Source organism: Oncorhynchus keta, chromosome 30 (assembly GCF_023373465.1).
Source record: "Oncorhynchus keta strain PuntledgeMale-10-30-2019 chromosome 30, Oket_V2, whole genome shotgun sequence".
In the NCBI taxonomy this organism is placed as follows: domain Eukaryota; kingdom Metazoa; phylum Chordata; class Actinopteri; order Salmoniformes; family Salmonidae; genus Oncorhynchus; species Oncorhynchus keta.
Genome location: NC_068450.1, coordinates 59,020,861 through 59,042,096, shown reverse-complemented (window position 1 = coordinate 59,042,096; position 21,236 = coordinate 59,020,861). Strand labels below are relative to the sequence as shown.

Below are 21,236 nucleotides of genomic sequence, written 5' to 3'. Positions count from 1 at the left end.
ATGGCACACAGACAGCAGAGCTGGGAACAGATTGGCAGGGACAGGGAGTCTCAGGTAAGTTTGTTTGGCAACATTATGAAAAGTTCTCTCATTTTTAGACTTAAATAGGGACATAATTTGAAAATGCCATGGATACCCCCACTCTCAACTTAAACTGGTGACTGAACTAAGATTTGTTTAAGGCAATGATATTGCTGTTGTGATTAATTGTGTAGTTTTGGGTACTGGTAGGTATGGCAAACACATTACTTATTTTCTCGGAGACCGACTGAGTCAGTGAGGTTGGTGAAAGGGGAAGAGCCAAGGAGAGAGACTTCAGAAGACAGTGTCACAGCCACGGCAGGACCAGGTGTCACCCTTGTTGCCAGCAGCACCAGTATAGTGGACAGTGGCACAGCATTGTCCAGTTACCTCAGTGATGGGACAAAACCATATCAGCCACACCCACAATTTGTAGAACCACAAACTCTTGCCAACAGAGTGTTGACGTTTCAAGAGAGCTGCTTTCTCGATTTCCCCTGGCTACATTATAATCCATCAGTAAAATGAGTGTTGTGTTTTCACTGTAGCCAAGGGTTTTCAAGCCAGCCATCTTTTGGCCAAAGAGCAGATGCTGCCTTCATTAGTGCAGGATTTAGGAACTGGAGAAAAGCCATTGAAAAATTCACAGCACATCAAAACTGCCAAACCCACCGCCACTTTGTAACTGTAACAGCACACCAACCAGCTAAATCCAATCCGTGTCCAGTTATCCAGCTCGTGGGGTAAACAGTAGAAATGACGAAAGCTACCTTGCACTGTATGAGAAAGCAACAACATGGATTGAATCAATTGAGACACACTCGAGACGTTTTGCTGGCAAAGCAGTGGATCACTATAGGGCAGAATGTTTTAAAAGTTTTGGATGGTGTGGAGGTTGTTTGTTGAGCGTTTTTACCAGGAAAGTCTAAACGTCCTGCATAAGTTGGAAGGAGCGCTTCTCACAGGGGAGTTGGATGAGTCTCTCGATCAGTACCCTGAGCTGAACATAGATTCTCTTTCAGTGCAGATCCCTCTCTTTTGCAACAAATACACCTGTAGCAGCAGAGGTAGCAGGAGGCTTCCAATGGAGGTGCGGGGGGTAGTTTGACCAAATGGAGGTGCTGATCAGAATTTTGTTTGTGGAGCCAATGTCTTCATGTGAGGCTGAGAGGAGTTTCAGTGCATTCCGCAGGTTGAAGACTTGGCTACGGGCTAGCATGGGCCAAGAGAGACGGAACGCCGTAGTTATCTGTAAAGTACATCAAGACAGGCTGGACAGTCTTGAGGGAAAATATCTGCCAGCAATTTGTTGGATCCATTGAAACCTGCAAACATGTTCAGTTCTTTTGTTCAGTAGTGTGTATAGCAGTGGTTCCCAACCTTTTGAAGCCTTGTGCTGAATACGTTCATTACACTTTTTTATTTCACGGACCCCTTGCGATTACACCAGGGGGAACACGAGGGGACACGCACCTTGTTTATAGTATGATATTTGTTCTTTTGTTTGGTAGTTTTTAGTACATGACAGTACACTTAATAATGATTTATTTGATGTTATTTTATTTAAAATTGCATACTTTGTGTGACATACATGTCCATAGCTGCTGTTTGAAGAGTTGAGACACTGACTGAACAATAAATAAGTATTTTTGAAGGATATTTTGGTTGATTTATTTGGGTTATTCATTGAAGTAGTTCATTCACTTTTAGAACTGTACTTATTAAGGTTTTTGTTCTTGTAAAGCTATTGTAGTAGACTCAGGCCAGTGGCACATATTTAATGACTATATAAATGCATCAGAAAAAGGTAAATTCAATACGGAGACCAACTTTGTGATGGTTCTCAATGGAGAGTCTTAGATGAGATCACATCATGTTCATTGTATTTATGAAAACTGCACCCATTCAGTGTACAGTACCATTGCCACCTACTGGCCTTTCTTGGTATTGCTGGTTGCAAATACAAATACCTGCATACATACTGGACTGATAAGGAACACTGCTATAACTATTATTAGTAGTAGTATTATAATGATTTAAACATTTTAACAAGTTGGGACAACCCTTCAGTTAACTACTGTACCTATCAATTATCCAGTAGTAGTAATTATGGTTCCTCAATATACATTTAACATATTACAACGTAGGCTATGTGTTACAGCACTACTTTTGGTGTCCCCCTCAGGAATTGCTCTTGAGAAAATGTCATGTAATTGTCCCCTCCAAAGTTGATATCAGATTTTAGCCCCTGCTCTGCAGACAGCCCCCTTCCCCACCAACACTAGAACCAAGGAGGAAACACCCACCTTGTCGACATTGGATTATCTGCATGTTTGAAGCAGCTCCTGGGAGGGAACCTCTGGGGTGATGAAAGAGAGAGAGACACTGAAACCCTTTCTCCCTGCTCTCTTTGTGGCCCAAGTCTTTTTCAAATCTCTGCCGTCCGTCTCTCTCCTTATTAACAGGTAACTAGGTCATCTGGAGTCCCTGCGAGAACACGTGTTGAAAGATGCTAAGCTAAGGCCTCGGAGCAGGGCGGACACCCTCCACTGCATGTTCTGCATCCCATCAGGAGGACTGTTGCTTCGAGAGGCTCGTCACCTAGACGACAACAACCCAGTCCCCTTCTGTGTGTGTGGCTGTGGACAGGTAGCGGGCGCTCAGAGCACCAACCCGACAATGGCTGCAGCGGAGGTGACCCAGAGTGCAACTGGCAGTTGTATTGTTGGGGAACGTCAGTCAGACACACTTGAGCGGCCCCTCTTCCCCAGGTCTTCCTTTTGTGCACAAAATACTCAATTATTCCAGCTCTGGGTCTGTCTTGAAATATTTTTTAGGGGACATTCTTTCAACCGCTGCAGCCTAGCAACCCTGGGCCATGTTGCTAAGCAGCTCTCTTTCATATAATGCGCACACTCCCATCCTCCCACCCCACCATGACACCTTTAAAGGGATGTTACATTTTAGCAGACATGAAAACATTTAGATGAGGTTTTAGGCCTAACCTTTAAAAGGCTAGAGGCTGCAGACTCGACAGATGTATCTGCCAACGTGATGATGCCTTGTAGCCACATTGTTGCACAGTTATGGCTAAATGATGATGCTGTGGGTTATACACTGACTGTTATTTCTTGTGATATTATAATATGCAGTTGTTTATAGTGCCCATCCGGGTTGGGGTCTTCAAATCCATTTCACAATACAGGAGATCTATTGAAACCCCTGTTTGAAAATGGCAGTTTATTTACCATTGAGTGTTTCTATTGATTTACTTCCTGTTCCTTTACTGTTCAAACGAGTGACTCAGGGGAGGAACCATATGCTCCTGAAGCACGGGGGGAGTCGGGCCTTAGCCCAACACATAACGGCTATTTGTGTTTAAACAGAGCAGCCTCTGTTTCCCCTGAGATTGATGTGTTGTGTGACGTGGGCTGGGTGGGAGGTGGCACGCTGTGGCTGGCCCCTCTTAATTAGGACGGGGCACCCCCAGGAACGCACCCCTCTTTGTCTTAGCCAATCTGTGCCCTGCTGGGGAGCTCGGCTCAGGTCAGCTCGTCACATCCAACACAACCAAATTAGGTTCAGCGTATGAGTAGCCTAGACATGGCCTTATTTACTATGAAAACATACAATACTTCCCATATGTTTCCTAAGACGGCAGTCTGCCGCAGAGCATATGTCAAGTTTTGTATTTATTGCAGTACAATTTGTCCAAAAGTGTAAAATATTGGTTTATGGAGGATCATTAGTTTAGTATATTCAATTATTCTGTCTCTCTCTGCTCTCTCTCTCTGCTCTCACTCTCTCTGCTCTCTCTCTGCTCTCTCGGGTGAAGCTCACAAATCCGTCTACCTGTTCTCACTAAAGCCAAGAAATGAATCTCCCAGGTGTCGATAGAGTCAAGCCTGTTGAAGTTTCTCATCAGTTTACGGACCCCAGAGGTGTGTATGAGATGTATGTCTCGTGAGATTCAAACTTTAACGAGACATTTTATGAGCATGGATTCCCTCCTATTGTTTTTGAACTGAAGTCAAGCCTTGTGTAATGGAACTCAACTGGTCTTTTGGCTTTACTCACTGAAATACTCTTCCAATCGTTTTGAACCTCTCTCTCACTCACTCATGACGTAGACACGGTAAGACGGGGATAGAAGTGGTGGGAGTGGTCCTATTTCCTCCATTGTAGCCCGTTGCTTGTTCTATGTCAAGGTAGTTGTGTAACTGTTGTCAAAGTCACCTACATATTGTTGATATGATGCACGAGCCTGTAAGGTAGTTAACGTCTGTCTCTGGTAGCCACGGCAATAAGGAGGTGTTCTCCTGCTACGGCATCCAGCTGGCTGTTGATTGGTTCCTGGAGCGAGGTCACCGTGACATCACTGTGTTTGTGCCATCCTGGAAGAAAGAGCAGTCCCGCCCTGATGCCCTCATCACAGGTAAACACACACACACACACACACACACACACACACACACACACACACACACACACACACACACACACACACACGTAGGTGAACTCTCAGATGGGCCTCAGTGCTCACTGGATTACACGGTTCTCCAATTGTCTCTCTGTCTGTGTGTCTAGACCAGGATATCTTGCGTCGTCTGGAGAAGGACAAGATCTTGGTGTTCACTCCGTCTTGTCGGGTCCACCGTTTCATCGTCAAGCTGGCCTACAAGCCCGACGGCATCATCGTCTCCAGCGACAACTACCGCGACCTGGCCTGTGAGAAGCCAGAGTGGAAGAAGTTAATTGACGAGCGGCTGCTCATGTACTCAGTTTGTCAACGACAAGTAAGGAAGGAGTGACACGGCTCCGGCGTAGCGTCCATCTGCTTTAGCCTAGAAGTGGTATGATGTTCATTATGCTAATGCTTGGCTGTATAGGATTAAGTATGTTAATAATCTCTCTCCCTCTCCTTCCTCCTCTCCCGCTCCAAACTCCTCTCCTCTCTCACTTCCTCCCTCTCTCTCCCCTCCCAGGTTCATGCCTCCTGATGACCCTCTAGGTCGTCATGGTCCCAGTCTGGAGAACTTCCTGAGGAAACGTCCCATCATGCCAGAGCACAAGAAGTAGCCCTGTCCTTACGGTGGGCCCCGCCATTATTATTAACTCTGTAGTACGTTCATCACTTCACCTTGACCATGTTCATGATGAAGACTTCTCCCAGTGTTATAATGTTAATGAATAATTTCTTCATCAGCTGGATGGCTTCCAGCTACTGGTGCTGAAGATGCATTGGGTTGCTACTTTCTAAGTGAACCGTTGCCACATCATCACTAGCCTGTGTGCTAACCAGTACCATATCCTTTCTCCCCCTTTCTTTAGGCAAGAGGTGCACTTATGGCCACAAGTGTAAGTACTACCACCCGGAGAGGAGTGCCCAGTGCCAAGACCTCTGCCACCTCCACTAGCGCTAGCCTGGCGAAGAGCCACAGCATGCCCAACAATGTAGCGATGGGCACCAAGAGAAGTTCTGCCCCCAAAAGACAGTGTGACCCCAGCATCCGGGGGCTGTCCTACGGCGAGGCAGAGGACAAGCTGAGACACGCTGAGAAATGAAACAGCCTCAGTAGTAGTAGTGGGAGTAGTTGTTGTAGTGGGAGTGTTACTCTTTCCCCTGCCCCTAGAGGACCCCCCTCTGCCCTCAGCGACCCCCAGGAACAGCCACCGAGCCTGGGCAGGGACACACCCGACATGACCCCCATGCCACCCCCACCCTGACCCCTACTCCTCCAGCTGTGACCCTCCAGATCTGAGCTACTACTCAGTGACGCCAGCCCACTCTGGCCTAGCAGCACGGAGGAGTCCCGCTTCCCGCTGGACACCGACCTGCGTCTGCTGGGCTCGTCAGACTGTAGCGGCTGTGACCCGTACGGAGAGAAAGCCCCCTGTCTGTGCTGCCCAGGCCCTCTGCTGGACAAATACATCCACCATCAACAGCATCAGCACCATCAACACAACCGCCTGTACCCGAATCACCCGAACCTGGCACGGGGCCACAGCTTCCCCCTCGACGAGCCCCCTGACCCCTACCTGAAGCACCTTCTGTACCCCCTCCCCTCCAGCACCAGGCTGTAGGCGCCCGCTCCAGCTGCCCTGGAGACTACCCCTCTGCGTCCCAGTCCGGCCCTTACCCTGCTGGCTCCCCTCTGGGCCGCTGCCTGGCCAACACGCGGCTGGAGACGCTGTCAGACTCCCGGCCTTACGAACGCTCCGCGCTGCCCCCCAGGAAAGCCTTCTCCTGGGATCCCTACTGCAGCCAACCCCCTCAGTCCTGCTGTGAGACCTACCAGCCTACCAGAGACCCACGATGTAGGCTGGGGACACACATCTCCATGGGGACAGACCACACCACACAATCTTACCACCCCTCTCACCAACCCTACTGCTCTCAGCCCCCTCACCCATCCCATGCCCCTCAGCCCCTCAGCCATCCCATGCCCCTCAGCCATCCCATGCCCCTCAGCCATCCTGCCCGTCCATGCCCCCCCGCCACATGCACCAGGAGCCCCCCGCCTTGAGCCGGTACAGGGAGGTGCGGGGGAAGGTCTACCTCAACCTGTGTAACATCTTCCCCTCTGAGCTGGTGGGCCGGGTTATGGGGAGGAACCCCGATGTGACAGACGCCCAGCAGCTCACTGCCGCCATCTTGGCTGAGAAGTCCCAGTCCGGCTACTGAGTCCAGCGAGACTACTGCTCTCTTTCCCTATTCATAACAACAGTTAGTTGTAGTTTTGACTATATCAGGGTTTGAATTTGTTTGACTGTACATTTGTTTGTGGATAACTTAGATCATGTGCAGGTGAGGATGTGCATTGATTCACAAATCACTTTTCCTCCGTTTATCAAATCTGAAACATTTTTAAAATCACTTTGGAAATCTAATCTGAGGGATCTGATTATGCCTAATCTTACCTCTATGCTATATTTTTTACTTCATTTGTAAATATTCACCCCCAAATTGATGACCATTTATCAACAGAATATTGGTTGTTGGGGATATGCAAAATGTGTATATTTGTATGTCGAATTGATTTGTTTTCTGTTTTTCAGTGCTGTGTGTTCTGTTTGTGGTTGTGATAGTAGGTGGCTGAGTTAGTCTTCTCAGTTGAGAGAATGTCTGGAAGTACCTTGCAGTAGTTGTCGAGACGGGCACGTTCGTCGACCTTGTCTTGTTGTTTTAGTTTTAGTAAGGGACGTCTCTGGCCACTCGTTTTGGCTCCAAGCCTGCAGCTGCTGCAGACACAGTAGACTCGAGCTCCAATCCCAAGTCAATTCTCTTTGGTTGTTTTCCCTGAAGACCGATTCAAAGGGCTCAGAGCCCCTGGCTTGATGTTGACAATCTGTTACAGTTAACGGCGCAATCCCTGGTAGACAGAGAAAGCCTTACAAATTGTATCAACAAAGAATCGTTAATTTAGGATTATATACACCTGTACATATATCTGTAGGTGTTTAAACAATTCATGAGATATTCCTGGCAACATTTGATTATTTTTAGACATGTTTAGGAATATTGGCTACCTCTGAGGTATTCTGATGTTTTTGGGATGGAGAATAGTTTAGGCTGGGTTGAACCCAAGTGGCCAGCTAGGTGAAGTTAAATGGGTAAACTGCTGCCTGAAATATGCAGTGGGTTGGTTAAAAAAACAATACAACCTTTTCATTTTGTAACGAAGAACCTTCTCTCTGGCACTGTGTCAGTGAGGGCAAAAAGTCATGCCTTTACACGGCATTGTGCTTATGACACATGAACTACTCTGAACCATGTTCAGCAAACTGTTATGCATGTTTTGGTAACACTTTCTTTTAATAGTCTGTAATAAACTATTTAAGACATTTAAAAAGTGTGTTCATTTACTAAACATTAGTAATTTTTGCAGCCCCTAATCTAAAGTGAGAGCTATTTATACTTTATACATATTGAGTGATGTAATTTCTCCCAAAATGTTGGGCTTGACATTGGTAGACACATCAGCAGTACTTGGTAAAAGAATAAACTGACAACAGGATATTTAAGGAAATATATACTATGACTATGATTAATAAATGGTGTGTACTGTTTGTAAATGCCTTATGAATGGTTTATAATTAACTTTATTACGGACCCTTAGTGTTACCCATGTTTTATTCAAGTGTTCGTGTCTTTTCAATCTTATTGTATCAGATTTGTTTTGAGCTTGATTTATCAGTTCTGTTTTATTCTATTAGCTTGACAACTCCATGCCTATTAAATATAGTTTTGGTTTGTATTCTTCATTAACAATTGGTTGTCATTGTGTCCTTGTTTTGTTGGAAATGCATAGTCTTGCAGTCAGATGTGATGAGTTGTCCTACACTATGACGCAAATAGTCAGTCATTGTAACTGTAATTTCCAGAACATCAGACCGAGAATTTCATGTTGTACTAGAATAACATTTACTCCACTACAGATTGGAGTTTTCCTGTCATCTAATTCTGAGGGTAGAGACAAATGTGATTAGGTTTCGGGTTTTAAAAAAAATCAACCTTAATCCAACACACACCAGGCTTCAAACCTCCGGCCTCATCAAGATTAGAACCTGTGACCACCTGATCCCTGTCCCAGTGCACTGCACCACTTGTTTTTTCACATATTTGCACTGTTATAACTAATCACATTTCAAGTATGTTGGAAAATAAGTCTAATTTGGATTTGAACTGGCAACCCTGAGTGACACACCCTTTATCCAGCCCCAGAGCCTTTTTTATTAGACTTCCCTGTATTCACTGCCCACAGACTGACATGTTTCATCCAGAGATGGACTGTTGTGCGCAAAAGCCTGTTTTAGCAGCGCCATTGAGACCTTTCACCATTTTGAAGTAGTCAGCTGGGTGGGACTTCCTATGGATTAAGGATCACATAATTCCATCCATGTCATTGGGAGGGGTCAACCAATTAATTATACGTGTGAGGAAACACTCCATAACTGCAGGTGGCAGTAAATCACCAACCTTGACTGTATGCCTGTTCAAACACACTCTAGGTGACTGTATGCCTGTTCAAACACACTCTAGGTGACTGTATGCACCCTTTCCATTTGTTTGCCAACTCGAGGAAAATTGACTACTTGAAAATGGAGACGGCCGCAATGGCGCTACCCGTGATCTCAGACTCCATAATGGGACAGATAATGTCTATGGTTTAATCCAACCATTAATTCTTCCCTCGAGGTTGAGCTGTCAGAACAAGTTTGAAAAACGGCAATGAGCAAAATATTTGATGTGCGACAAATCAAAGTCAATTACTGTAGTTAACTAAATGGTTCATTTGGCTTGACCTTTCCTGTTGTAATCAGATGTCTGTGGCAGTTAACCAGATATGACACTGCTTTTTGTGAGAAAAATTTTAGATCTGAAAATGTACATTAAACTGCTCATTGCATGTTATCACTAAGCATCAAGATGGAATTGTCTGCCCTGCATTAATTAAACCATGAATAAACAGTGTTGTTTGAGGTTAATGTCTAAAGAAGGACTGACACACTCAAAATCACTTAAAACATATATTTTACTGGTGTTAGAGATAAAATATAGTTGTTTAAATGATTGGTAAACAAAAACAAAAAACGTAATTTTTAACTTTTATTGTGAAACCAATGGACTGGAGGTCCATCTGTGTCCATCGTACAGAAACACTAGTTTTAAGCGTAAGGAAAAACTGAACCGCAAACATGACAGCTGTTTCCAAAATAGGCATCACTGACACGGTTCTCATTGGAGGTCAAACAAGCAGGCTAACAGGCTCAGCCAATGGGAAAAGCACAACTGAACAATATGGGGGATGGTGGCATGTAGAGTAGTTATCTTTTCACCTCCAGTGAGCTACTGATGCATGCTGGTAGATAGTTTGATCTTGGAAACACATTACAAAAAATAAGTTGGAAGCACAGTTTTTTTTCCACCTGCTATGGCAAATACAACCCCTATATTTGGACACTCACTGGGTTAACTAAAAGGCAGGTTTGGGTCAAGCCCCTTCAGTGTCCTCCGGATCCAAACAAGTGCTCTATTTTATTAAAACTCTGGCTTTAAAAGATCTCAACTTAAACCAGCTATCTAGTGTAGCATAACAAATAATCACGTCATCTGATTGCAAATAAAAACTGAACACTCCGGTTCATTCAAAACGCATCAGTAACATTTATCCACAAAACTAGAGTTAATTTGAGTTGTAGCGAGTAAAAAGGTTGGGTGAGAAAAGATCAAGGTCTGAAAAAGTAAATTGGCCTGTTCTCCATTCCCACTGAACATAACATTTAAATCTGTAGAATTCTAAGATCGAGGGGGGGCCCAAGAGGTTGGGTCCCTCTAATGACAGCGAATAGATAGGGGGGCACATTCACCTGACATCTGCACCCGTCTGTCTCTTCACAGTCCTAAATTGGTGGCACTCTGCCATCCATCCTGCTGACAGCTGTGGCAGAGCCAGAACGGTGAGCAGATCTGTCCAGCAGCTGAGGAGAAACATGACTGTCCTATTCTGGCCCCAGTTGGCTGTCAGCAGACAGATGCAGGTCCCAAGTCCAAACAGCTCTTAACAATAACCAGTCAAACCAGCTCCACTACCACAGGACACAGACACCATGTCTACACAGCCTGGGTCACTGATGTCCTCAACCTCACGACTGCACAGTATCAGAACAGTCCACTACAGACTCACAGCCGCGTCCTCGGTGCTGGATTGGCTTGACCTTTGATCTTCTGGATAATTTAGGTGTAGTTCAGAGAAACTTTAGTAACACAAAACAAAAGGTAGATGTATCAAAGAGGCCACCGTGTAAAACATTTTTTGATCAATTGTCTCCACTAGTGACACTTGAATTAGTCACCGCTTGAAAGTACATCTGGCATAAAAATAGCATTCTTATTTTGGTTGAAATGTTAACCAATAAAGAAACATCGCCTCCTAGTCTGAACTAGCCAAGTCACAGTCAAAACTCAGAATCTGTGGGAGGGGATTGAGACCGAGTGTTTGATTGGGTCAGTCACTGTGGTTACAGTATTGAGGTAGAGATCTCTTCTCCGACAAGGACTGACGTTTTCATGTGCTCTCCAGCCAGAAAGACCATGGTATACCTCTTCAAAAGTTACTACGATGCAGAGACAGACTGGCACTCTCACGGCACTTAAACATCTCTGTCCATCTTGCCTGGGCCTTTGTGAGCTGGTAGACAGTAAAAATAATCTATGGTGACTGGACATGAAACACTAGGAGTCAGCTCACAGGAGCTAAACTAACAGCATTCACCCTCTTCCTACCCACACGCCTAACCAATTAGCTTATCTTCATCATACTATCAGTTTATCTCCGACCAAATGTGCTTTACTACATTATGTATCCTTGAGCACCAAATCACATCTCGCTATATTCTACAGTTTATTCATCAAGACTCACACCTCTCCTCAAGACTGGTGTAGTGGCTTTGCACTGATGCTGTCTAGATAGTAGGGCCGTTCCACAAAGCGACTTCCATTTTGCATCCCTTTGATATTTTAAGACGAAATGGTGCATCAATATAGAATTTTAAAAGCCTGTTCTTTTCAATGAAGTGCCCTTTAATATAGACTCCACGGTAAATTCAATGAATCAGATTTTTTATATGAATAAAGACTTAGTGGCAAAATTCAGCATTCCTCTCCGTGCCTCCGACTTCCAGGAAGACTTCAACCCACTTAACAACATTTCCCCAGGCTTTCACCACCATTGTTCAGCAATAGTTATTTTGTTGCTTTGACGAAGACATTTCTGAAGACTTTATTTCATGTGATTAGTGATTCATTTTAAGGTTACAAAAAAAAAAAAACCTGGTCTCTCATTTTAAAGGTCAACCCTGTTACAACAACTGAACTCTCACTTTAATATGTTGAAAATATTCCATTTTAAATATATTTTTCTCCAAAAGAAAAATTGAACATCTAATAGTCAAATCATAGTGTAAAAGCAGGAGAGCTGGTTCTACTTTTTCTGGCCATTTTGTGGTAGGAGACTGAGTGGGTCAAGCATAACATGTCAACCCTGTTACCCATAGGCTCATTTGTTTTAAAACAATTCAATGTTTTGAAATTGTTCACAACATAACTGAATAGATCGAGCCCATAACTCACACAAGCCTCTACCTGCCTCAGACCAATGAGCACAGAGAACTTAAGAAACAGGGCTTCAATAAAACGTGTCAGAATCATAGATCAGAACAAAAACGGTTTTGAAAGTACCAGACAACATCAATACGTTCAACTGAAGACAGAGTCAGTAACACTAAAGCATTGCATACTAGCTTACTGGCAAAAACAACAAAAAAAGCTTCCGATGGCCTTGTTCGCTTAAAAATCCAATCTTCCCCATTTTGGTTTTTGTTGTGTCTCCATATTAGATATTTGAAAGCAAAGCACAGACGTATTCTTTGCAATATAAGGAGAATAGCATGTTCAGAACGGTGCAAAGCGTTGCTTGCGCCCGATTGGGCGATTCCTGATGGAGATGCGGGCAGAGCTTTGGCAAAGTTTGAGGCGGTGGCGGCCGTGCCCTCTGGAACCTTTGCGGTTATGGGTACGGGGTAAAGGGTGAGTGTAGGAGGGACAGCGCCTGTTGCTCTGGTGAAAAGCGAGTCGCCAATGGACAGATGGGGGAACCCAGAACAGATCACATGGACTCAAACTCGTCGATGCGCTGCTTGGTGTTGCCCAGGCGGATCTGACGTAGGGTCTTGTACTTGTCTCTCCCGGCCTTCACGTTCTCCGCGTGAAGCATGTCATTCTGGGTCTTCATGGTATCGTCTATGGCTTCAGCCAGCTCCGAGCTCAACACCTGGGGAAGAGAGAGATTATTGAAACCTCAATGCCAGTTAACGCCAACCAGCAACTAAACAAAGCCCTTTAAGGGGAGGTCATTGGGTCTTGTGGTGTTAAAGGTTAGAGGTCAGAGGGGGCTGACCTGCAGCTGTTTCTTGAGGCGCTCATTCTTCTGGGCCTCAGTGACGCGCTCCTCCTCGCTGCGCAGGTCCAGGGCGCTCACGCCCTCCAGGGAGAGCTCGGCGGCGTCCTCTGCGTGGTTCTCGTCCTGCTCCTCGTGCTCGCTCTCAGTGGAGCCGCCCGCTGGGGTCGACGAGATCGTCATCACCGTCTTCAGCTCCTCCTTAGTCTTCTCCAGGTCATCCTGGGCTGAGATGGCCTGGGGAGAAGGTGAGACAGGGAGGTGAAGAGGGGAGTCATGGGACTTACTCAGGAAGGTGCAACAATTTCAGTACAACCTACTGTGTACAACAGACTGATTCCATATTGTAACCAGGACACAGAATGTAGAGAGGTAGTTACCTTCTGCTGCCATTCAGTGGCCTCCTCATCCTTTTTTCTCTTGGCTTCCTCCAGTAGGGCTATTTTGGCAGTGAACTCGCCCAGCTCAGCGGCCAGTTGTTCCTGGTTCTTCATCTGGTCAGCGGCCTGCCTGGCCAGCTCCGCCTTGGCCTCCTCCGCTGCCTGTCTCTCCCTCTCCAGTCTCTCCGCCTCCTCCCTGGCTCTCTTCCTCTCCTGCTCCAGCTCTAGGGCCCTGCGTGTCTGCTCCTCCAACTCTGTGACCATGAACAAAATATACAAAGTCCGTTAGACATCAAAAAAAAAAAAAACTATTTTCTTCTTCCTCAAACTATGTCCAGCAGCACCCACAATTTTTACAATGTGACCAATGAGAGGCTCAGTCAGCCATGATCTCACAAATGTGATAGACTTTAAGAACAACAAAGGAAAAATGATATAATAAGACCGGAAATGCCTATAAAAAGTGAGAGAGGACCCACACAACAGTAAAAACAGTACGGAACAAAAATAACACAACATGGATGTCTCTTTTAACACACCACCCAAGTCTATAAGGTCATGTGGAGGGGTCAGGAGGGAGAGGGTTTAAAGAAGTGTTTCTGAGTGGACTTAATGTTTACCTGGAGCTGAGAACAGTCCTATAAGAAGTAAGAGATGAGAGTTTAGTACCGTGGTGCAGTGAGGACCAGTCTAGAAGGTTAGGGTCAGGCCCCATTGGCATACTGACTGACATTGACCAACCAACAGCCCCATGTAGAGCCCCCATCATATCAACACCACGAAAACACTCCAGGTGAAGACAGGTTTACGTAGCATTTGCAACAGTGCAACATTTGCACCTGATATTGCCCTGGGACAATAAAGATTTTAAACACAAAGTAAATATCTAATTCCCTATGGCAAATAAGAGGAGCAGAAGGCTCTTATTTGCATGAAGGCTGAATTAATCTGGCCTTATAACGTGTCTTCACTAGTACAGAGATAGGAGGAACTTTAGTGGGTTGAAGGTCAGGGGCGCTGTGGGAAGAGGCAGACTGATACCTTTCTGGGCCCTCATCGTCTGGTCCTCGATCAGCCTCAGTCTCTCCATCAGCTCGTCCTTCTCTCGCTCTATTCTCTCCTTCTCTTTCTCTGCGTGCTCTCGTTTCTTCTTCTCGTTCTCCAGCTGGGCTCTGTCAGGAATTGATGAAGGGATATATCATCTAACTGCTAGGAAATGAACTCTTGCAACGAAGCACTATATAGGTGTGTTTTTCATCGTCACATCAATGGTGATTTTGTATCTTATTAAAGTGTACTGTAATATTAAAAGTATCAAACTGACATGGCAATGTATCGTACATGATGTCCTGCTAACGTCTGCATGTAATATCAACATTCTGGATGATTCATAGTGACTTTATAAAATATCCTGAAAAGGTGATATGGTTGTTTGTTAGAAAGGTACAACTATACAACACAAATGTAGCTTTACATAGGCTTTCATCTCTGTCAACATATAGCTATGACTATGAAAGTAAAGTGTGTGTGCTTGCGTAAGATGTGTGTGTGTATGTGTGTGTGTCTATGTGCTCCTCCTGTACCTCTCCTGCTGTTTGTGGTGTTTCTCCTCTCTGGCCTGGGCCTTCATCTGCTGCACCTCGATGGTGTCAGGCTTCCTCCTCCTCATGTACAGCTCGTGGTTCCCCATACACAGAGCCAGGATCCGCTTGTTGATCCTCAACCGCGGCGCGTAGAACACAAAGTCCTACAAGAACACAGGAGACCGGGTTCAGGGGAAAACCGTTAGGATGACTAGATGGACCATGAGATTACTATGTTTGACAACAGAGAATATGATGAACTCTTTAGAGTATAATTCACTACTACTTATTAAAGTGTTCTGGAAAAGGGATCTGTGCCTCCACATCTTGTTGTTTTGGGATCGTATAGGGAAAAATCAGACAACGGGAGACTTACTGGAGCTTTCTTGTCGATGGGTTTGATGACAAACTTCTTGTCGTTGAAGGAGATGTTTCGGATCTCGCTCCAAGGGAAGCCGATCTTTGGTGTCAGTCTGGGGGGGGATAGTGATATTTGGTCATGGATGCACACAGACAGTTTTCAATAGTCAAAATTAAGTTTTATTTTGGGGTGTAAAATATTGTGCTATAAAGGATGCCAGCAGATGGCGTTGATATGCCAGAGACGTCCAAATCCATGTCGATTGCTGTATATTATACTGATCTGTGATCAAATTCCAGTCCTGCCAATGCAAGTCTCTACTCAAGAGATGGGCACTGAATTATTGTCGGGAAAGAAAGGGAATGGGTCTGAGTGGCAGGACAGGAAACCATTTCAAAGCTGTGTCAGTCGTGTCCCATCCACAAATGGGAGGAAGACAGGAAGAGTAACAGACCCCACTTACTCTCTTCCCCCACCCCTCTCTCCTCTACTGCTAAAACTAACATTTACTCATCCTTCCCTTTCTTTCCTTCTTGGACATCTTCAGTCATCCCAACACTCTCAAACCAGTTTGTAAAGTAGCACAACTAGGCGAAATCGGATTAAACATCTGCTTATCATTACAGTAGATTTCCAATAGGCCAGCCATAGTTGATACAGCTGTAGTAGTGAGACTGACTTGTCTTCGTGTTCGTAGATGTTGAGTCCCAGGGCGTCCACTCCCAGCCACAGCTCTGTCCCCTTCTTGTTCTTGATCTCAAAGTAGTTGACTCCGTACATCTCCAGGTCCTGAGCTATCTTCAGGTACTCCATCATTGTGTCCTCTCTGGGGGAAACACACGTCAGCGTTACGTTTCTGACATTGAACTGTCTCGTTGTGGGGGAACCATTCAGAAAAATGCATCCTCTACGAGACAAAAACACCTCTCCCAATAACCCTCATAAACTAACACAGAGAAATAAATCCACACAGACCTGAGCATGCCTCGGTGCTCCTCATGCCAGGTCTGTATCCGGTCCTCCCACTGCTCCTTGGTGAGCTTGTGCTGCTCCAGAACTCTACACAACATAGAACATTCCAGAGGAAATTGTAATAAAAATTTTAAAAAACATTCCAGGATTCCTTGTTAGTATGTGGATGGTGCATGACTCCGGGACATCCCTGCTTCTGGCCAGTGGCCACTCACCTCTGTGGCAGCAGTCTGTCGTTGGTGAGGTAGCCAGGCTTGTGGCTGTCTTTGTTGTAGTCGGCGTACTTGGCCTGGACAGAGTAGGATGCCAGCAGCACGGCAGTCTCCGGGGGACAGTAGTTCTCATCGTTCAAAATGGCCTCCTTCACCTGGTCAGAGAAGCCAAAAGGAGAGTGGAAAACAGAAGGAGAAAAATAAAGTAGAGGTCATGTGACCTCACCTCACCCACTGAGTATTGAACTTAGGAAGCATTAAGACACTACGAGTAAACATAGTAAGAGTATGTCCGTTCTTGACCGTCAAGACTTAGAACTCATCAGTGTGTTTTGACAGAAGCTGTGTTCGAATACCCATACTATTAGTTCATTTTAGCACACTGTAAACACACGGTATCCTTTCAGTTGAGTGTACTAGTGCTTCACCGGTCCACCGGAAGTTGATGCTGTTGCTTTGCAACGTCTTGCTTGATTGTTATTAATTACTAGCTAGACTTAATTAACAATGTCCGTTGAAAATGCACAACGACTATACACTTAGCATACCGTGAATAATCAAGTCAATAAACATTGGGTAGTTAGTTAAAACCCTGGCAAGTTCGATGTATTAGTAGCCAATTAACGTTAGGTAGATAGCTAACATACCCGTACATACAAGCAACTGCTTTAATGATATGCTATAAGGCTAGTGTACCTAACAAATTGTCAGTAACTTATTTGAAAAATGAATTACTTCATTACATTTGTCATAATTAGTTAAAGCAATGAATTTGTATCTGCTCTCGCCAGACTTCGACTGAATATTTCACGCCAAATTTGAAAATGTTGTGAAGCCGCGCCCATTTTCTGAAGAATTGCATTATGGGCCCCAAAAGCGCAGAAATAGTGTCCACTGTTTGTATACTTCGTATTTTGGCTAATGTACTACAACATCCCGGGAACTTTGGGCATACTAAATATATCGATACTATGACCAATAAGCATACTACATTCTCAATTTACCTCACAAATAGTATGGTTAATATGAGTATTAGAACACAGCTAGTGTCAGTTACCTGCAGGAAGAACAGTCTCTGTGTGATCTCCTGGATCAGCTCCTCAGACACGTCCTCAGGGAAGAACTTGGCCCGGAACTTAAACTGCAGAGGGTTCTCCTTCTTTACGTCCTGGGCTGTCACCTAGAGGGGACAACACCTTTAAAGCCCTGTACAGACACAACAAGACCACTAGAGGTAGACTAGACGACTGTCAGTAGTCTGGAGTGCCTTCTATCGCCTTGTCTCCTCTCCTTTATCTGCACTGAGAAACAAAAACGTGGCTGGCTAATAAGTAAGCATCCATCTTTGATCCAGAAGCTTTACAATCTAATCTTTATAATCTGGGCTATAAAGGTAAATCATAAGTTGGTTATGAAGCCATAAAGGTATGAACAAACTTCTGTTATCTAATCTTGTCCTAATTAGTGATAGGATTGGACCCTCTTTACAGCCGCTTACGTCCCAGACTCCGGGGCCTAGAATCAGAACACTTTCCACTGGAGACAGCTGTTAAAATATATCCTGTTGTAGATCACCCTGACAGAACCACACTGCTCTACGACTACTGAACAAGTTCCAACAACACACACACTGACACACTCGCGCTGTCTTTTACGGCACTTCAGAGCAGTTTTTTGGGGGTCGGAGGGTCTTCACAGGAAGCCTGTGAAAGTACACATCTGAGGCCCCCTGACGACAGCCTAATAACCAGCTCAAACTGACTGCTGGCAGCCGCTCTGGAAACAGAGAGAGAGAGAGAACTCACCTTTTTATTAAGCTTCAGCCACGTGCTGTAACCCTTGCTGTCCACGTACTGCAGTCCGAAGAACCAGACCTCTCGAAGCCCCACCGTCTTCACCACCTGTTAACAACATCAGACAATACTCCACCATTAAACAGTTGGGAGGGTGGGATTACTGAGAAAGTCATACATTTCTCATGTGAAAAGTCATAGAACGCAACATGCTAGCAACCATTTGTTTCATGACAAAAGTTATCAGATTGTGTGCGACTAGGATGGAAATTAGGCTCGCATGCTACTGCGTAAATAAATACTGCAATGCGGGTTTAATAGAGATTGAGAGGGGTGTTTAAGCCTCCGCTTGACTGGAGGCTCCTCGGCAGCGATGGGCCCACTGTGGCATAGCTTCTCCATAATGGGCCTCGGGCTCACCGTTAAACTCTGGGAGGGTGACTAATAGGTCAGCCAGTTGACACGCAGCAACAAGCTACTTAGATTCACTCCGCCTGTTACTGCAGAGGAGGACAATGAGGCGGACGTCCATAACTCCTGATGAATCCCTGGAAATGGACTGTGTGTGTGTGTGTACTGGGAATACAAAACACACTGAAGTGTGAGAAGACAGCTGGACACACAGTCCAGGACAGTCGCCACCTGCCTGCACATGTCAATGGCCTCATTCATTGCAGTTCTTCAGCCCTCCTACGTACTCTCCAGCTTCTGTTTGTGAGAAAATGCTCTGGTACTGTTTGTGGTCAAGGCGATAACGCTAACATGTGTTACAGAGTGGCTGTACAGGCACATAGGAACCTCAACAGGGATAGAAATGAGGATTGGACATTACATCATCCTCCTCCAGTGTCAGGCTGAGAAGTTGCAGAAAAGATCTAGCCAACAATAAAGATCCCGAAAACAGTCTGTCTTTCAATGACCTCCAATGCACCCTAAAAGCTGTGAAACTACAGGGGGGACAGTACTGGTACTATGACAACAGTAACTGACTACAGGTCAATCAGGACTGTGTATATCAAAAGACTGATCTTCCATGATAATACCAACAAAAGGGAGAAATGGACCTCACCCAGGAACACCCACTTGATCTTACATGATAATACCAACAAAAGGGAGAAATGGACCTCACCCAGGAACACCCACTTGATCTTACATGATAATACCAACAAAAGGGAGAAATGGACCTCACCCAGGAACACCCACTTGATCTTCCATGATAATACCAACAAAAGGGAGAAATGGGACCTCACCCAGGAACACCCACTTGATCTTCCATGATAATACCAACAAAAGGGATAAATGGGACCTCACCCAGGAACACCCACTTGATCTTCCATGATAATACCAACAAAAGGGAGAAATGGGACCTCACCCAGGAACACCCACTTGATCTTACATGATAATACCAACAAAAGGGAGAAATGGAACCTCACCCAAGAACACCCACTTGATCTTCCATGATAATACCAACAAAAGGGAGAAATGGACCTCACCCAGGAACACCCACTTGATCTTCCATGATAATACCAACAAAAGGGAGAAATGGACCTCACCCAGGAACACCCACTTGATCTTCCATGATAATACCAACAAAAGGGAGAAATGGACCTCACCCAGGAACACCCACTTGATCTTCCATGATAATACCAACAAAAGGGAGAAATGGGACCTCACCCAGGAACACCCACTTGATCTTCCATGATAATACCAACAAAAGGGAGAAATGGACCTCACCCAAGAACACCCACTTGATCTTCCATGATAATACCAACAAAAGGGAGAAATGGAACCTCACCCAGGAACACCCACTTGATCTTACATGAGATGTTTCATACTATAGTTCTATTAGGTTTTAAGTTATGTGAATTCTCAGTTTGTATCGAGTCCTTGTCCTTGCTTACCTGGTCAAAGAGCTGTTTGCCAGTGGTGTTGGGCTGGATGGCAAACTCCAGCTCTGCATCCATGGTGGTCACCCGCACATTAATCTACAAAACAAGTTTGCATGTTATTTGCAAGTTTGCATGTACATTTCCATTCACTGTGTTGCTATACTGCAGGCTGTCAACTTTTCACGCGAAACCGTCACCACTGTGTGCCATGGTCAGCGTTTCAGGAAGTGTCAGACGCAGCTTTAACACATTTACAATTGCAGTGAGTCAGCCATTTTGGTGGAAATGAACAAACTAAATTTCAGTTTTAGTGCATTAGACTGAACCCTCTTCAAGGGAGCAACAAAAGGCCTTCCAGCAAGATAGAACTGAAGGAGCGTTGTCTGTGTGTGCGCATGGGCTAATGCAGTGTGTGTGTGTGTGTGTGTGTGTGTCTTTTTGCCCTCTCAGCACTGCTCCCCTTCCTACGGCCGCCTCCTCCTCCTCCCTGTGAGGCGGAGCAGAGGAGCGAGGCCAGCCATTGGCTGTTGGTGTTTGAGCTGCACTAGGCTGGCCTGGTACCAGACCTGACACACAGCTGATAGAACAGGCCTGACCGCGAGGGCATCCTCAGTGACTGACACACACCTCATTGGAGAGACAGGGGAAAATAAAATAGATAGAGAAAGAGAGATGCAGCACGCTGGCAAGAGAGAAAGATGATGCAGAGTGGCGGCCTGATGCACTCCAATCGGGATAGTGTTACTACATTACTGTGTAGTTACAGTACCTTTGTCACCCACTGAGAAAAGCAGCTTCCCTTGCTCTCCCCTCTTGTTATCATGAATTACCCATGAAACCTCAGGACAGGCATACTACACGCACATTCTCTATCCCGGTTTACCCTAACACACAGTGCTGCACACACACGTCATTAATTATCCAGAAAACTTTAATATCCAGCACAGTACTGTGACTCTCACATAAATCACACTGTAGAGATTGTGCATCTGCCTCTGTCTCGCTAACATTAATTAGCCATGAAACCTCCTGTACGCTCGCTCTGTCCCACTAACTATTAAACATT

At 45.2% G+C, this 21,236-nt stretch overlaps 1 protein-coding gene and 1 pseudogene across 5 annotated transcripts in view; one reads left to right on the top strand and one right to left on the bottom strand.

Annotated features, from left to right (window-relative positions):
• LOC118363184 (endoribonuclease ZC3H12A-like) lies at positions 1-7,491 on the top strand (annotated as a pseudogene).
• Positions 7,492-9,618: 2,127 nt separating this feature from the next.
• LOC118363840 (radixin-like) overlaps positions 9,619-21,236 on the bottom strand; it is a 31,530-nt gene continuing 19,912 nt past the window's right edge. For 3 of the 5 annotated variants that reach the window (XM_035745108.2, XM_035745107.2, XM_052488677.1), the window contains 13 exons: positions 20,183-20,266; positions 18,294-18,389; positions 17,546-17,668; positions 16,492-16,643; positions 16,280-16,363; positions 15,984-16,130; positions 15,320-15,416; positions 14,944-15,107; positions 14,402-14,532; positions 13,981-13,998; positions 13,361-13,614; positions 12,981-13,217; positions 9,619-12,854 (listed from right to left, as the gene is read on the bottom strand). In XM_035745108.2, coding sequence (XP_035601001.2) covers positions 12,690-12,854; positions 12,981-13,217; positions 13,361-13,614; positions 13,981-13,998; positions 14,402-14,532; positions 14,944-15,107; positions 15,320-15,416; positions 15,984-16,130; positions 16,280-16,363; positions 16,492-16,643; positions 17,546-17,668; positions 18,294-18,389; positions 20,183-20,266 — 1,752 coding nt within the window. In that variant the 3' untranslated portion in view covers positions 9,619-12,689. Of the gene's footprint in view, positions 12,855-12,980; positions 13,218-13,360; positions 13,615-13,980; positions 13,999-14,401; positions 14,533-14,943; positions 15,108-15,319; positions 15,417-15,983; positions 16,131-16,279; positions 16,364-16,491; positions 16,644-17,545; positions 17,669-18,293; positions 18,390-20,182; positions 20,267-21,236 lie in introns of those variants that run through there. The other 2 variants (XM_035745109.2, XM_035745110.2) reach the window with 2 other exon arrangements.